Source organism: Brachyhypopomus gauderio, chromosome 1 (assembly GCF_052324685.1).
Source record: "Brachyhypopomus gauderio isolate BG-103 chromosome 1, BGAUD_0.2, whole genome shotgun sequence".
Lineage (NCBI taxonomy): Eukaryota > Metazoa > Chordata > Actinopteri > Gymnotiformes > Hypopomidae > Brachyhypopomus > Brachyhypopomus gauderio.
In genome coordinates this window covers 3,810,639-3,827,106 of record NC_135211.1, presented here as the reverse complement: position 1 = coordinate 3,827,106, position 16,468 = coordinate 3,810,639, and the positions used below count along the sequence as shown (strand labels likewise).

The following is a 16,468-nucleotide window of genomic DNA, read 5'->3' as shown; positions in this document are numbered from 1 at the left end:
TGTGTGTGTGTGTTCTAAGTGCACAGATGGGTAAATGCGGAGGACAAATTTCGATTGGGGTGAAAATCACAATTGACAAAAATATGGCACACATACTCATAATTAAAGCTCTCAGAGCAAGATGCGATTCATCCACGTATAATGCCATGCTGTGCCCCCCAGCACTGCTGCTCAGACCATTCTGAATACATACCATTGAACATGATTAATTTGCTTTGAAGTCTTTTATTATATGACATTAGTACATATTGTACAGTCACATGATGCAGGACAATTGCACTGTAACATTTTTGATTACACACTAGGTCGAGCAACAGAGGAAGTATTGTTTAGAAATTTTACATCATATAAGGTCAATTTTAGCAATTATACAGAATTTTGATCCTCTTGACATCAATGGTAGAGAGTTCCTCTCTCTGCCCTATCACCACTGAAGCATCAGGTATAGGAGTGATGGTGTACTGGCCGTTAACAGAGAAAGCAGTTCTTCCATAGTGCATCACGGAGGTGTAGTCATATGGTGTGTTGAGGTTGTTGGTGTTCGCCTTGTTAAAATTGTACTGCATTGATGGGTCAATGTTTTCCCAGTTGATCCTGACATACTTGTCACGGTCGCTCCTGGTATGCTCATGGTAGAAACCGAGCGCATGGTTCAACTCATGCTCAACGATACCATGGTACACACATCCGCTTGTGCTGAGAGAGATCACCTGAGAACCACCTGTTTTGCCAATAGCAGAGTAGCACCTGAAAGACAGAGAGAAGACTGTCGTGGTCACAGACATCAAGCAATTGGCAATGTGTACAAAACAGGAATAACAGAAGTAAAATAATTCAAATAGTTTCCTGCTCTCACCCATTTAGGTTCTGAATGCTGATGTAATCAGGTTCAACCGTTCTGCGAACAAAGCGAATGCAGGTTTTGCTGTGGAAGGATGCCATGGCACTGGTAATTACATTCAGGTCAGAAGAAGCTGAAAAAGAACCAAGCAAAAACATTAAGAAATAACATCAACATCAATGTAAAACCTGAACCTGAATCTGGAGGTTTTACTTACAGAAATCATTGCTCACGACATAAGGGACCTGCACTACTCCAGTTGAAGACTTCTGCCAAAAGCATTTGTTACTCGGGCAGACCAGAGCATTCCTGGTTCTTGGCAAATGTATGTCTCCCTCCACCAACTCTTCACTAGATCCTTCATACAATCATGGAACAAAAAGAAATTTGGGTTGCAAAAACCAAACAGGAACTTCAAACAAAATGTTAATATAAAAAGATAACAACCAGCAACTTGTCTGACCATTGTTGATGGTGATAATGCGTGAAATGATGTCCACATGCTGAGGTTCTGTGAGAGGGACAGCCTGGTAGAGACCCAGCAGCAGGGCTAGAATGTAGAGAGAGGCTCTGGGCTCCATGTTGCTTCAGTGTGAGGAGATGATCTGGATGCTTCTACACTCTGAATACTGTCCATCCTGGCCTTTTATACACATGGACACTTATATGACCACAATCCCATGAACAAACAAACACAGGTGTGACAGTTTGGGACTAAATGTTAGGCATTAGTGTCCACTGTCTAAAGTATATCACCAAAGGGAGGACACTTGGAACTTCCCCATTAGTCAAATATCTCAATGAATTGCAGTCTGCGGCTGAGTTTGTTTGGCTAATCTCCACTAATGGATGATCTGTAGAGTTTGTTTATCACTGTGCATTGGACTGTTTTTGTTGTCATTTCAGTTAAATCACTATTGTAGGATCTGTTGGAAAGGATAGTTCAAGAATTGTGTCATAGAAGCAGTCAAGCTTTTCATGTTGGAGATTTTAAGAAAAACTATTGCAACTTAAAAATTTGCTGACATTTTTTGTCTTCACTTCAGGTACATATATAATGTTATAATTAGGGGTGGGACGCGATTAAAAAAATTAATCGAATTAATTGGAAGCTTTGTAATTAATTAATCGAAATTAATTGCATTTTAATCGCATTTCAGTATTTAACATGAGAAATATTAATTTAAGTTTGAATGATGAATGAATCAATGAACATAATCATAAACTTCAACATCTTGTTTATTTTTCCACCAGTCTACTACACAGACCAATATATGTGTAGTGTGCAGAAAACAGTTCAGAACATTGGAAATTCTGACCAAAAATGTTTTGCTCAGGATATTGGAAGAATTGAATAAATCAGAAGATGTTTTTTAATACCATTTTAGATGGTATATTTTTCTTTAATTTCCCAGGCCTCTGCCACAGGCATCTTCATAGTGCCTATAAGTGGTCTTCTGCATGCTCAAAGCAAATGACTGGATCTTCATCATCTATAGATTCATCATCTATAATATGAGCTGTCACACCAAGATCATTCTTGTTGCTAACAGAGGTCCAGTGATCCCCAGTCAGAGCCACATTTGTGGCACTCTTCACAATAACCTGTTTTAATTCTTTCCTCATCATACAGCTGCTGGATTTTCTTCGACATTGTCTTTCTGGGGTGAGTTTCCCAAAACGTTCTTAGCGCTAAGTACTTCGTAACCTCGTTCTTACGTACGAGGTTAAGAAGTACTTGGCGCTAAGAACGTTTTGGGAAACTCACCCCTGGACGGTAGTTCGTAACTTGCATCAGTTGACGCAATTCGCAGCGCTTCTTGTAAGCATTTATCTTCGACCACAGGGAGCGGACAACACAAATAATGTGACGCGTCATGTATAAACGCTTGCGGAGTCGCGCGCTACGGCCACTCGCGAAAGTTTAATCCAGACTTAATGGTCCAATGAAGGTACATTAAAACCAGGACATTTCGTCACTTTAAAAAAAAACCCGGGACGCCCGGGACAGGATGTGAATTACGGACGTTTGGTCACCCTATCGTACTAGGAATACATTTAGCTGACCTGCTGACCTAGTTATCATTACTGACCTGCGCGTTAAGCTGGGCGTACACTGTGCGATTTTTGGCCCATTTTCAGCCAATTTTTCACTCGTTTCGGCTCAATCTCGTGTCGTGCATCGTATAGTTCACACAGGTAAACGAGGAGCGATTCACACCTCACGACCAACTCCCGATCAGAAATCGCAGCGTCGCAAGAACATCAAACATGTTTGAAATTCAAATCGCTCCTCGTGAGAGTATCGCACTGTTGAAGCAGCTCCACGAGCCGACTCTCCCTGCGACTTAGTCGTACAGTTTGAGCTGGAGCTGAGTACACGATTTAAAATATCGCACAGTGTATGCCCAGCTTTAGCCGCAACATGTTTTGCGTTGAGGTGGTAATGAAGGGTGAAAGTGCTCCTGTGATAAGCGAACTCCTTCCTACATAAAGTGTAAATAACACTATTTTTGTTTGTACTTCCATCTGGAAGTTTCATATTTTTTAATTTCCCATCCACAGGCGTAGCCTCTTCAGTCATCTCCATCATGATCTTATTGTGTGTCCATAATCTGTATGCCCGGAACTCGCGTACTGAGAAACATTCCATGGTGCAAAAGTGTCTCGTGCGTTAAATGCGTTAAAATGCGTAAATTTTTTTAGTGCGTTAACTTTCCTGTAATTAATTAATCGAAATTACCGCGTTAAAGTCCCACCACTAGTTATAATCTGTTTCAAAAAGCAAAATCAATTTCTGTCCATTTTTTCTTAGAATGATTTGTTGATAAGTAATGGTTCAAAATAAAAAGTAGGCATTTCCCTGGCTTGTCCAAGGATGCTACAAACATCCATATTTGCAAAATATGAAATTAAATCCAAAAGTATAAAATGCATATGTAGTGGCGATTTCTGTCTAACGCCAATGAGGATGGTGGTAAGTTGTTCCCGACACGCAGTCAAGTAAGCACTCACAGACAGAGAAATAAAAATAGGATAGGCATAGACAGACAGATATGTATAAAAATGCAAACATGTCAGGTAAGTATACCACTAATTTATGTGTATTATAAGTTACCATCAACATGATGTACAATTCACAAATATGGCTCCAACACACTGGCCCCTAATTGTCACTGTTACTGCAGGACAATTCTAAACCATAATGAAGGGGAGCCATACGTACTCAATAAAGGCTATACAATACAGGTGTTCCAAAACCTAATACACAATACATTAGCCCATACACAAAGGTAACCATAAAAAACCAAGAAACACCAAATGAAATGCTAGTCTTACATTTTGTTTCCATACGGGTCCCCCCCCCCCCCCCTTTTTTGTTTTTTATTTCAGTAAAGTTAAAAAAGGTAACTGATCAAGTCCAATGTACATGTAGCGCCACCTGTGAAAGTCCGTAGGTGTAAGTGTATGGGCTGGTGTGAGAGCACGCACAGGAATATTTAGATTTGTCAGTACTGCAAGTGTGCAAACAGAGCCTCTCTGAAGGTGCTTCATCACCTTCGAGAAGAAAGCAAAGCTTACTGATGGGTCTCTGCAGCACGTTGGTCTTTGTTTGCACCAATACGCTTCGCACAAGACCTTTGGCGCCAGGCAGGGTCTTAACCACCCTACCCAGGGGCCAAGAATTCCTAGGTGCTGCTGGGTCTACCAGCACCACAATGTCATTGATTTTGAAATTCATTTCAGTGTGGAGCCACTTCTGTCGTTCTTGCAGTAGTGGAAGGTATTCCATAGTCCACCTTTACCAGAACTGATCTGCCAGGTATTGGACATATTTCCACCATTTCCTGCTGTACACATCATTTTTACTAAAGAGACCAGGAGGTGGCAACGGTTCACTCTTCAACTGCAGTAGGTGGTTTGGTGTCAAGGGTGTGAGATCATTTGGGTCACTAGAGGTTGTAGTAAGCGGTCGGTCATTGAGAATGCATTCCTTTTCACAAAAGGCTGTTTGCATCATTTCGCCGGCCAGTGTTTGTTATCGTACAATCGAGAGAAGTGTCTTCTTAACCAGGCGGATAAGTCTTTCCCATGCTCCTCCGAAGTGAGCTGCATATGGTGGATTGAACAGCCACTTGACATGGTTTTTTAGCAGGAATTCCTGAATCTTTTCTTTATCCAGCTGATTCCGTGCCATTTCCAGTTCCTTCTGTGCGGAGGTGAAGTTGGTGCCACAGTCTGTTCTGATGGTAAGCACCTGACCTCTCCGACACAGGAACCGCCGGACTGCATTCATGCAAGCACTGGTATCCAGACTCCATGCTACTTCTAGATGGATTGCCCGGCTTACCAGACAGGTGAAGAATACTCCCCAGCGCTTTACCCGTGAGTGACCACTCTTGGCCTCCACCGGACCAAAGAAGTCAATACCAACATGGGAAAATGGTGGCAAGTTGGGAGTAATCCGATCCTGTGGCAATTCCACCATTTTCTGCATTCCAGGTCTGGCCTGCATCCGTCTGCAAAACACACAAGATCTAACAATGTGTCTAGCACAAGAGTTAGCCAAAGGGAGCCAGAATTTTTGTCTAAGTTTTGATAGCATTTGATTTCTTCCTGAATGTCCATTTTGCTGATGAATATCCCTCAGGATCAACTTGGATATATGTGATGACTTGGGGAGTATGATTGGATTCTTTGTGTTTACGGATATCGGTGCTTTACCTATCCGTCCTCCAACCCTCATGATGCCATTGTCAATGCATGGATCCAGTCTGAATACAAGGCTATCAGATTTCACTGGTTTGTTCATTTTCATCAATTTCAATTCTGCATCCAGGTGGCAGTGCTGTTCATAACAAATGATTGCCTTTTCTGCTTCATCCAAATCATCCACAGTTAAGCATTTTTGCTCTTGCTCACCTTGGCATGTGGATGTCACTTTGTCTCTGTCCTTTCGACTTCGATGCAGAAGGATGCGTTTGAGCTTCAGCAACCAGGCAACAGCTCTAAGTAGTTTCCTCCAAGAGGAGAAGTACTGAATCAGGGATGAAGTTGCATTAATCTCCATCTTCACACAATTGACAGTAATGGCATGTTTTACCTCTACAGCACAGCTGGGTATGTAGCTCAGATCTTCTGGCATATCAGGCCAATCTGATTCCCCTCTTGAAAGCAAGCGAGGACCGTGGAGCCATCTGTTGGACACCAAGAGTGGTTCAATATAGAGTCCACGTGAGGCATCATCTGCCGGATTGTCCTTCGAGCAGACATACCTCCACTGGTGTGCTTGCGAGAGGCTGTGGATTATTGCAATGCGGTTAGCAACATAGGTGCGGAACCTTTTGGTTTCGTTGTGAATGTATTTCAGCACAGTTGTGCTGTCTGCCCAGAAAGTGGAATTCTGAAGATCTATATGTAGCTCTTTCTGGAGCATTTTGTCGACTTTCACAGCCAGTGTGGCAGCAGCAAGCTCCAACCTGGGAATAGTCATCTGCTTCAGAGGTGCTACTCTTGATTTCGCCATTATAAAGACAATGTGAATGTCTCCACTGCTGTTCTTAAGACTAAGGTAGGTCACCGTTCCATAACCGGATTCACTGGCATCACAGAAATGATGCAGCCGAACAGTCTTCACCGGGACGAAACCCTCAGGTTTTATGCACCTGTCCACTTCAAATCTGTCCAGCTGTTTCAGTTCTGTCATCCATCTTTGCCATGGCTTGTAGAGTTCTTTTGGAATGTGTTCATCCCATCCACGATTATCAATGCACAGTTTTTGCAGGAATTGCTTGGCCTTGAGAATGAAAGGGCATAGGAAACCCAATGGGTCATAGATGGAACTCACGACTGAAAGGATGGCTTGCCTAGTGAGTGATGTGCTCTTGTCGGCAACCTTGAAGGTGAGTATGTCTTTCTGGATATTCCACTGGATTCCCAAGGCCCTCTCAAGGGGTGGTTTTTCTCTGTCCAGGTCAAGTTGTTTCACAAGCGTGGCTCTGTGACTTTCAGGTATTGTAGCAAGGACCTCACAGCTGTTACTTACCCACTTGTTTAGGGTAAATCCTCCTTGGGCGCATGCTTCCCTAAGGTTGTGCGTAAGCTGGATAGCCTCCGTCACAGATGCCACAGATCGAAGGCAGTCATCTACATAAAAACTGTTTGATGGTGTCAAGAGTTGTTGCACTAAACTGCTCTGAGTTGTCAACTGCTGTTTTTTTTCAGGGCATAATTGGCGATGCTTGGAGATGACACAGTACCGAAAAGATGAACCTTCATCCTGTACGCTTCCAATGGCTTGCTTGTATCCCCCTGTGGCCACCAGAGGAATCGGAGGAAGTCACGGTGATGTTCATGAACACGTACTTGATAGTACATTGCCTCGATGTCGGCCATTACAGCAATCCTTTCTTCTCTAAATCTCAGAAGAACACCCAGCAGTGGATTCGCCAGGTCCGCACCCTGGAGAAGTTCTGTGTTCAGTGATTTGCCTTTATAAGATGCAGAGCAGTCGAATACAACTCTCAACTTGCCATTCTGCTTGTGGTAGACTGCGTGATGAGGTATATACCAGACCATTCCATCATTCCTTTGCAGCTGGCACGTAGGCACCTTTTCTGCATAGCCCTTGCTGAGCACATCTTCCATAAATGTGGTGTACTCACTAGCGAAAGCAGAATCTTTCTTAAATTTTCTAGCTAGACCCACTGTACGTTGTACTGCCATCTGCTGGTTGTCTGGCATATTTACAGCTTCATTGCGAAAAGGTAAAGATAAATGATAGCGACCATTTCTAAGCACGACTGACCTTGTCGTCACATCCATGAATTTTTTATCCTCAACGGACATCTCGGTTTCCTCTTCACATTCCTTTTCAGGGAAATCATGGTTGTATTGTCTAATAAGCGTCTCTCTTATGTTCTCCAATGTGATTCGGTTAACTGTTGCGGGTCCCTTGTCACCTCTTTCCATAGCCAAGCAGGAATTGAGTGGACCATTGACCACCCATCCAAGTAATGTCCTGACTGCATATGGTCCATCATTTTGGCTATTTAAGACATCCCATGGTTCCATCGCCTTCGGTACGTCCATGCCGATCAGTAGCTCTATATCAGCATCAATGCTGTCCAGGGTTATGCCACTGAGGTACGGCCATCTTTTGATGTCGTTTGCTGTAACCAAATGGTCCTTTGACACTGGGATTTTGGCTTGTGTGTATACAATGGGTAACTGAAGGAACACACTGCCATCAATGTTGCCACCTTTAAGACCTTTGAGCTCATAGCATCTCACCATTTGCTCCTGTCCCATCGTTTTCAGGGCCACCTCAGTCCTGCGTCCGCTGACGTTAAGCTGATGCATGAGCTTGTCAGAGCAGAAAGTTGCTGAGCTGCCCGGGTCAAGGAATGCGTAGGTCATTATGGATCTGGAGCTTTTGGGTGACTCAATGATGACTGGCACAATGGCCAATGCACAGTGACTGGCCCCTGTAACATGACTAGCTGAGATGAGTGCGCTATTAACAGGCGCCTGAGTTTTGACAGTATACTCACAGGTAATGTTCAGTAAGGTATGATGTTTACGCTTGCACAGCTCACAAATGGCCCTATTGAGGCAGTTCCTGCTAAGATGTCCTTTTTTAGACACCCAAAACAGTAGCCATTTCTCTTCAGATATTCTACTTTCTCTTCATGTGCCTGTGATTTGAAATTTTCACAGTCAGTGATGTCGTGCCTATCTGAACAGCAACTGCATGTCATTGACGCTGGAACGTGCTTGTTGGCAGAGGTGGGGACTCGAGTCACATGACTTGGACTCGAGTCAGACTCGAGTCATTAATATTAAGACTTTTGACTTGACTTGAAAAAATATTCAGAGACTTAGACTTGACTTGGACTTTTACACCAATAACTTGGGACTTGGATTGGACTTGAACCTGTTTATTTGCAAAGACTTGATTTTTTTTAACCCCAAATCTAAATTTTAAAACGCATATTAATATTTATAAAGTGCGCCCCATTAATTTCATTTCCGTCCTTCTGACGCAGACCAGTCCTCTGCTTTTCCACACTCTGTACGTGTGTGTGTGTGCATGAGCTGCAGCACAACCAATCAAATGGGGGGTTGGCGAACGTAAATTTTTACCAGGCGGGGTGTAAAATGGACACAAATTAAGTATTATATCGCGATCGATCGATCGCCAGTGGTTGGTGCCAGAGCGAACTAGTAACTCATTGAATCATAGATGTGGATCAGAGGTAAATAAACTAGATTTTTTTCCGGCGTGAGAAATCGGATGTGTGGCGTGAGAGCGTGTGAAGACGGTCAAATGCGTGTGTCTCACGCTCAATGCGTGAGAGTTGGCAACCCTGGGTTCTGTATCTGAACTCGGGGAAGAGAGCCTCTCTCTGTCACCATCATAATATCCAGTTCTATCTCAGCATGGATTGTGTATTTGAAGACATCTACGTTGAGAAAAAAAATATATTGACAAAAGTGGAGCGAGTTTTCAGCTATGGGGACATCATTCATCGTGCACAAATGACATACAGACTTTTGGCCAGCAAATGCAATGCAGAATAGTTTACTGAAATGTCTAAAGTTGCAGATTCCTGTTAATTGTTCAGTTCTTATATTTGTTTGTCTTGTGTCACTCACACATGGACACACGTGTTCTCCAAGAAACCAGATAAGAGAAGAGAGGGAAAATGCTGTTATGGTTCTTTGTATTGTACTGTGAAAATATCAGCACTTTTTATTTGAATATGGAGTTCTACTTATGACTTTTTCACAGAATATTTATTTCTGGAAAATTGTAGTTTAAAGTATGAATATGTTTGCAGCTAAGTTTAACAAATTGAACTGTGCAATAAAGAGGTGTAATTTAAATTTTTTTTATACTTCGTGTTTTCAGTTGCACATGTTTTGTCAAGATTTGAGGAGAATACAGATTTAAAAAACGCATGTCTATTATTTACATTTAAAATGTACCTGCAACATTGGTAACAAAAAATAAAATAAAGACTCGAAAGGACTTGAAATTCCAAGTTTCAGACTTGGGACTTGACTTGACTATTGCCTGTCTTGACTCGAGACTTGACTTGACTTGAGTGTCTTTGCTTGAGACTTGACTCGGGACTTGAGGTACAAAGACTTGGACTTACTTGAGACTTGCAAAACACTGACTTGGTCCCACCTCTGCTTGTTGGTTTGCTGCGTCTTAGCTGTCTGTGCTGTTAACTGAGGGTTAGACAAGGTGACAGAGGTCATGAAGCTGCTTCCACTCTTTTGAGACTTTGCACTAGGCTTGGCTCTAGAGATGGGCTTGCTGATTGGGTTATCTCTGATGTCACCAAACACTGGATGGAGTAAGATGGTAGACTGGCGTTCTATGAACTCCACAAGATGAACGAACTTAATCCGTGTGTTGTTTTGTTGGGATTTTTCATACACTGTGGTTCGCCAGCGTTCACAGAGTTTGTAGGGTAATTTGGAGATGAGCAGTTTAAGATTAGATGTTACATTCAGTTCATCCAAATGGTCCAGATTTTGCATGGCAGTAAGACATTCTCTTAAATATAGTGCATATTCAAGGAGAGCCTTTCCATCATCAACTTTCAGTGTTGCCCAATTAAAAGCCTTGTCTAAGTATGCATTTGCAATTTTCGTTTCATTTCCAAAATGAGTTTTCAAGAGCTCTTTTGCCTTGGCATAACCTTGGAGGGCATCCATATGCATGCAACTTTTGACGATATTCTTTGCTGGGCCATCAGTGAACTGCTCTAAAAAGTACAATCTGTCTTTATAATCATCAGTATTTTTTTCAATAGAATGCTCAAAGGCAAGCATAAATGGCTGGAATGACAAGGGATTACCACTAAAAGTAGGCACTTCTCTTTTTGGTAAAATGGAAAGATTTAGCTGTCTCACCATTATTTCTGTAAGGTCTCTCTGCCTGTTCAGCTCTGTGTCGGTGGCTGGAGTGGTGTTGATTCCGCCACATCGTTGCTGCTGGTTTGTGGTGGACGGCGCGATACCCCTGGAGCTGCTTTTTAGATGTTGCACTGCTCGCTGAAGTGGTGTTTTAGGAACAGCCGCCACAGGTGCAAAGTCGAGGCGAGAGAGGACAGGCTTACTCGACTCCTCCATACGGGAGTCATAATACTCATTCATAGCGTTACCTTGCTCTTCAGCGTCGCTTAATGCTTTGAGTTTGGCATTTGCCTCGTCTAATTGAGCTTGTAGTTCCAGATTCTCGCGTTTGGATTTTAATGCCATTTCTTCCATGTCGCGCTTTAATCTCAGTGACATTTCCTCCATCTCACGCTTTATCTTGAGCTCTGCCTCCTCCATTTGCAGCGCCTGAAGTGCTGGCAGTGCTTTACTCCGTGCCTCCAGAGCAGCCTTCTCAGCCAGTGCCATCTTCACTGCAGACGAGGCCCTCGAAGACCTAGAAGTCCTGGAAACGTTAGAAACGCTGTCCTGTGGCTGTATGGTTGACTGCAGTTTGTTTTGTTCCATTCTCCAAACGTTCACTTTTTCAAGGAAATCCTCAATGTCCTGCAATTTTCCATTGAACCAGTCCGTGTCACTTTCGGTTTCATCCTCCAACAGTAATGATTGCACTTTGCCGTGTGATGTTTTAAATGACTGAATACTTAGCAACAGTGCCGTCACCTTTCCTTCAACTTGTTCCATTTCTCCGTTTTGAACCAACAAAGTCCGAATTTCATTGATTTGTTTCGTGCAGACACTTAACTTGCCACGGCGGGAGGCAATCTTGATCTTTACTAACTCAGCCGGGTCTTGTACCATCTCGCATTCCGACATTGTGATTTAAACGCAGTCCACAATCACTACAGTCTTTCAACTTTTAAAGTCCTTCGAGTATCGGTTTTCACACACCCTGCTTGCTTGCTTTCCTTCCTAATTTACGCTTCCATTTCATCCTTTTTTGCGCATCCACAGGAAAACATCCAACGTATCCGAAGCAGGGTGAAGTAATCCAAGATATTTCAGAGCAATCCTTCTTACCGTCGGGTTAGAAAGTTTTCAGACTTTGTAGTGGCTTGTAGTGATTTCTGTCTAACGCCAATGAGGATGGTGGTAAGGTGTTCCCGACACGCAGTCAAGTAAGCACTCACAGACAGAGAAATAAAAATAGGTAAATTTAATTCCTCAGTCCGGTTTTCTTTCTCTGTCTGTGAGTGCTTACTTGACTGCGTGTCAGGAACAACTTACCACCATCCTCATTGGATGCATGCATAAGATTTTGAAGCGCTTGTAAAAGTTTGTGATAAAGACAGAGACCACATGAATCTCATGCAACAAACTGGTGCCTTGAGCAGAAGGCCAAAGAGCCAGCTCTCATGATGAGAACTTAGAGCACCCATTAAACCTTCTGGAGTGGCAGTCTCCATCACATCACCCTCTCCATCAGAGAGTGATGATCTCCACTGATGCTACCAGAACGTTCCCCTGCACTTTACACTTTCCGTCTGTCCCACATCTCCACCTTACATCCAGGACCACATCCATGCACCTCAATAGGGTTTTTTTAATGGGTTTTGAACCATCCTGTCACAGTAGGGATGGGTTCTTAACCATGGAAACAGTCCCGTTGGTATCAAAGTACCATCCCACTTCTGACGAAATTTGTACCAAAGGCTGACGGCAGCAACCATAGATTGTCTTGGACCCAGGTCCTACTCTCAGCAAACACGTGCGTCACCACCAGACCAAAGAGTGACAAAAACCTCAGGGTGCAGACTATCTGGATTTGTAATCTTACTTGCCTCTGTGATCATGCTGCCCTGTTACAATTGTCAATTTATCTTTGTATGGAATGAATACTCTGAGCTGCCAGTTGTTAAATATGGTGTCCCACAAGGGTCAATACCATGCCCCATGTAATTCTCATTAGACTACTGTCAGGCACATTTATTTGCAAACATGATATGTGTTTCCATTGTGTAACGTATTGAACAGGCAGAGAGGGATCCAAATGCGGAAGAACACCGCTTTTATTGAAATGAGACGCTGGTACAAACAAAGGCAGGTGAATCACGAGTACTAGGATCAGTAGTAACAGCGTTTTCTTGGCGTGGTCAGGACGGTCCAGGGTCATACCGGGGGAGCAGAAGTCAGGAGGTACAGAGGGATTGGGCAGGAGACAAGGTCGGGGACGTAAGCGAGGGTCAGGACACAGGAGAGCAGACAGGATATAGAAAGGCTTGGTACGCGGCATGAGTCGGCAATACTTCGCAACTGAGATGTGCTGGTGAAGTGCTTAAGTAAGGCTGAAGGGGGCGTGGTAATGAGGGGCAGGTGAGGTTGATTAAGAAAGATCAGGTGGCATTCCTGACACATTGTTACGTCAATGATACTCAGTTGTATATATCTTCAAATCCTGATTATGCCTGTAATATTAACAACAATGACTGAATAAAGGACATAAACAATGGACAGCAACTCACTGTTTTCTTCTAAATTCCAATGAAACAGAGGTTCTACTGCATGAACCCAATGATGCAAAAAGCATGGTTTGGTCTCACAGTGTCCTCATTTCACATCATAACCCACGTGGTCGACTGTACTCTCCACATGGAGGGTTTTCATTAGACCATATAATTATTACAATTACAGCTATTTGTAAATCTTTGTCCTATGAAGACTCTTACTCATCAAACAACCTTACAGCATCAATTTGAGGCTCAGTTACAAGCCCAATTTTTCAATCTAGGTTTAAGACTTATTTACACTGCTCTTATTTAGCCTTTTATGAGTAAAATACAGAGCCTGGAGGCCCAAGTCGTAGTGTGTTCAAGAAAACTGAGATGTTGCCCTTGAGCAAGGCACGTAACCCCAACTGCTCCCTGGGCGGCGGGCTAGGGCTGCCCACCACTCTGGGCACGTGTGCAACAAAGCCTACTAGTAATCCCTTGTGTGTGTGTGTTCTAAGTGCACAGATGGGAAAATGCAGAGGACAAATTTCGATTGGGGTGAAAATCACATTTGACAAAAATATGGCACACATACTCATAATTAAAGCTCTCAGAGCAAAATGCGATTCATCCACGTATAATGCCATGCTGTGCCCCCCAGCACTGCTGCTCAGACCATTCTGAATACATACCATTGAACATGATTAATTTGCTTTGAAGTCTTTTATTATATGACATTAGTACATATTGTACAGTCACATGATGCATGACAATTGCATTGTTACATTTTTTATTACACACTACGTCGAGCAACAGAGGAAGTATTGTTTAGAAATTTTACATCATATGATGTCAATTTTAGCAATTATACAGAATTTTGATCCTCTTGACATCAATGGTGGAGAGTTCCTCTCTCTGTCCAATCACCACTGAAGCATCAGGAATAGGAGTGATGGTGTACTGGCCGTTAACAGAGAAAGCAGTTCTTCCATAGTGCATCACGGAGGTGTAGTCATATGGTGTGTTGAGGTTGTTGGTGTTCTCCTTGTTAAAATTGGACTGCATTGATGGGTCAATGTTTTGCCAGTTGATCCTGACATACTTGTCACGGTCGCTCCTGGTATGCTCATGGTAGAAACCGAGCGCGTGGTTCAACTCATGCTCAACGATACCATGGTACACACATCCGTCTTTGCTGAGAGAGATCACCTGAGAACCACCTGTTCTGCCAATAGAAGAGTAGCACCTGAAAGGCAGGGAGAAGGCTGTCCTGATCACAGACATCAAGCAATTGGCAATGTGTACAAAACAGGAATAACAGAAGTAAAATAATTCAAATAGTTTCCTGCTCTCACCCATTTAGATTCTGAATGCTGATGTAATCAGGTTCAAACGTTCTGCGAACAAAGCGAATGCAGGTTTTGCTGTGGAAGGATGCCATGGCACTGGTAATTACATTCAGGTCAGAAGAAGCTGAAAAAGAACCAAGCAAAAACATTAAGAAATAACATCAACATCAATGTAAAACCTGAACCTGAATCTGGAGGTTTTACTTACAGAAATCATTGCTCACGACATAAGGGACCTGCACTACTCCAGTTGAAGACTTTTGCCAAAAGCAGTTGTTACTCCGGCAGACCAGAGCATTCCTGGTACTTGGCACAAGTATGTCTCCCTCCACCAACTGTTCACTAGATCCTTCATGCAATCATGGACAAAAAAGGGATTTGGGTTGCAAAAACCAAATAACAGGAACTTCAAATGAAATGTTTTAGCATTGCCATAGTAAAATGTTTAGTATTTATCAAATGTGTTTATACATCTTAAGAGAAAGCATGTTAAAATAAAAAGAAAACAACCAGCAACTTGTCTGACCATTGTTGATGGTGATAATGCGTGAAATGATGTCCACATGCTGAGGTTCTGTGAGAGGGAGAGCCTGGTAGAGACCCAGCAGCAGGGCTAGAATGTAGAGAGAGGCTCTGGGCTCCATGTTGCTTCAGTGTGAGGAGATGATCTGGATGCTTCTACACTCTAGCTCAATGTCTGAATACTGTCCATCCTGGCCTTTTATACACATGGACACTTATATGACCACAATCCCATGAACAAACAAACACAGGTGTGACAGTGTGGGACTAATGTTAGGCATTAGTGTCCACTGTCTAATGTATATCACCAAAGGGAGGACACTTGGAACTTCCCCATTTGTCAAATATCTCAATGAATTGCAGTGTGCGGCTGAGTTTGTTTGGCTAATCTCCACTAATGGATGATCTGTAGAGTTTGGTTATCACTGTGCATTAGACTGTTTTTGTTGTCATTTCAGTTTAATCACTATTGTAGGATCTGTTGGAAAGGATAGTTCAAGAATTGTGTCATAGAAGCAGTCAAGCTTTTCATGTTGGAGATTTTAAGAAAAACTATTGCAACTTAAAAATTTGCTGACATTTTTTGTCTTCACTTCAGGTACATATATAATGTTATAATTAGGGGTGGGACGCGATTAAAAAAATTAATCGAATTAATTGGAAGCTTTGTAATTAATTAATCGAAATTAATTGCATTTTAATCGCATTTCAGTATTTAACATGAGAAATATTAATTTAAGTTTGAATGATGAATGAATCAATGAACATAATCATAAACTTCAACATCTTGTTTATTTTTCCACCAGTCTACTACACAGACCAATATATGTGTAGTGTGCAGAAAACAGTTCAGAACATTGGAAATTCTGACCAAAAATGTTTTGCTCAGGATATTGGAAGAATTGAATAAATCAGAAGATGTTTTTTAATACCATTTTAGATGGTATATTTTTCTTTAATTTCCCAGGCCTCTGCCACAGGCATTTTCATAGTGCCTATAAGTGGTCTTCTGCATGCTCAAAGCAAATGACTGGATCTTCATCATCTATAGATTCATCATCTATAATATGAGCTGTCACACCAATATCATTCTTGTTGCTAACAGAGGTCCAGTGATCCCCAGTCAGAGCCACATTTGTGGCACTCTTCACAATAACCTGTTTTAACTCTTTCCTCATCATACAGCTGCTGGATTTTCTTCGACATTGTCTTTCTGGGGTGAGTTTCCCAAAACGTTCTTAGCGCTAAGTACTTCGTAACCTCGTTCTTACGTACGAGGTTAAGAAGTACTTGGCGCTAAGAACGTTTTGGGA

At 42.5% G+C, this 16,468-nt stretch overlaps 2 protein-coding genes across 2 annotated transcripts; both read right to left on the bottom strand.

Annotated features, from left to right (window-relative positions):
• Positions 1-359: 359 nt before the first annotated feature.
• LOC143526316 (hatching enzyme 1.2-like) lies at positions 360-1,422 on the bottom strand. The gene is made up of 4 exons (XM_077020913.1): positions 1,305-1,422; positions 1,059-1,199; positions 857-974; positions 360-747 (listed from the first exon to the last, which is right to left on the bottom strand). Exons 1-4 carry the CDS (start codon positions 1,420-1,422, stop codon positions 360-362), a joined length of 765 nt encoding a protein of 254 aa, XP_076877028.1.
• Positions 1,423-14,142: 12,720 nt separating this feature from the next.
• Positions 14,143-15,381, bottom strand: LOC143526300 (hatching enzyme 1.2-like). The gene is made up of 4 exons (XM_077020912.1): positions 15,160-15,381; positions 14,842-14,982; positions 14,640-14,757; positions 14,143-14,530 (listed from the first exon to the last, which is right to left on the bottom strand). Exons 1-4 carry the CDS (start codon positions 15,275-15,277, stop codon positions 14,143-14,145), a joined length of 765 nt encoding a protein of 254 aa, XP_076877027.1. The 5' UTR covers positions 15,278-15,381.
• Between the last annotated feature and the right edge of the window lie 1,087 nt (positions 15,382-16,468).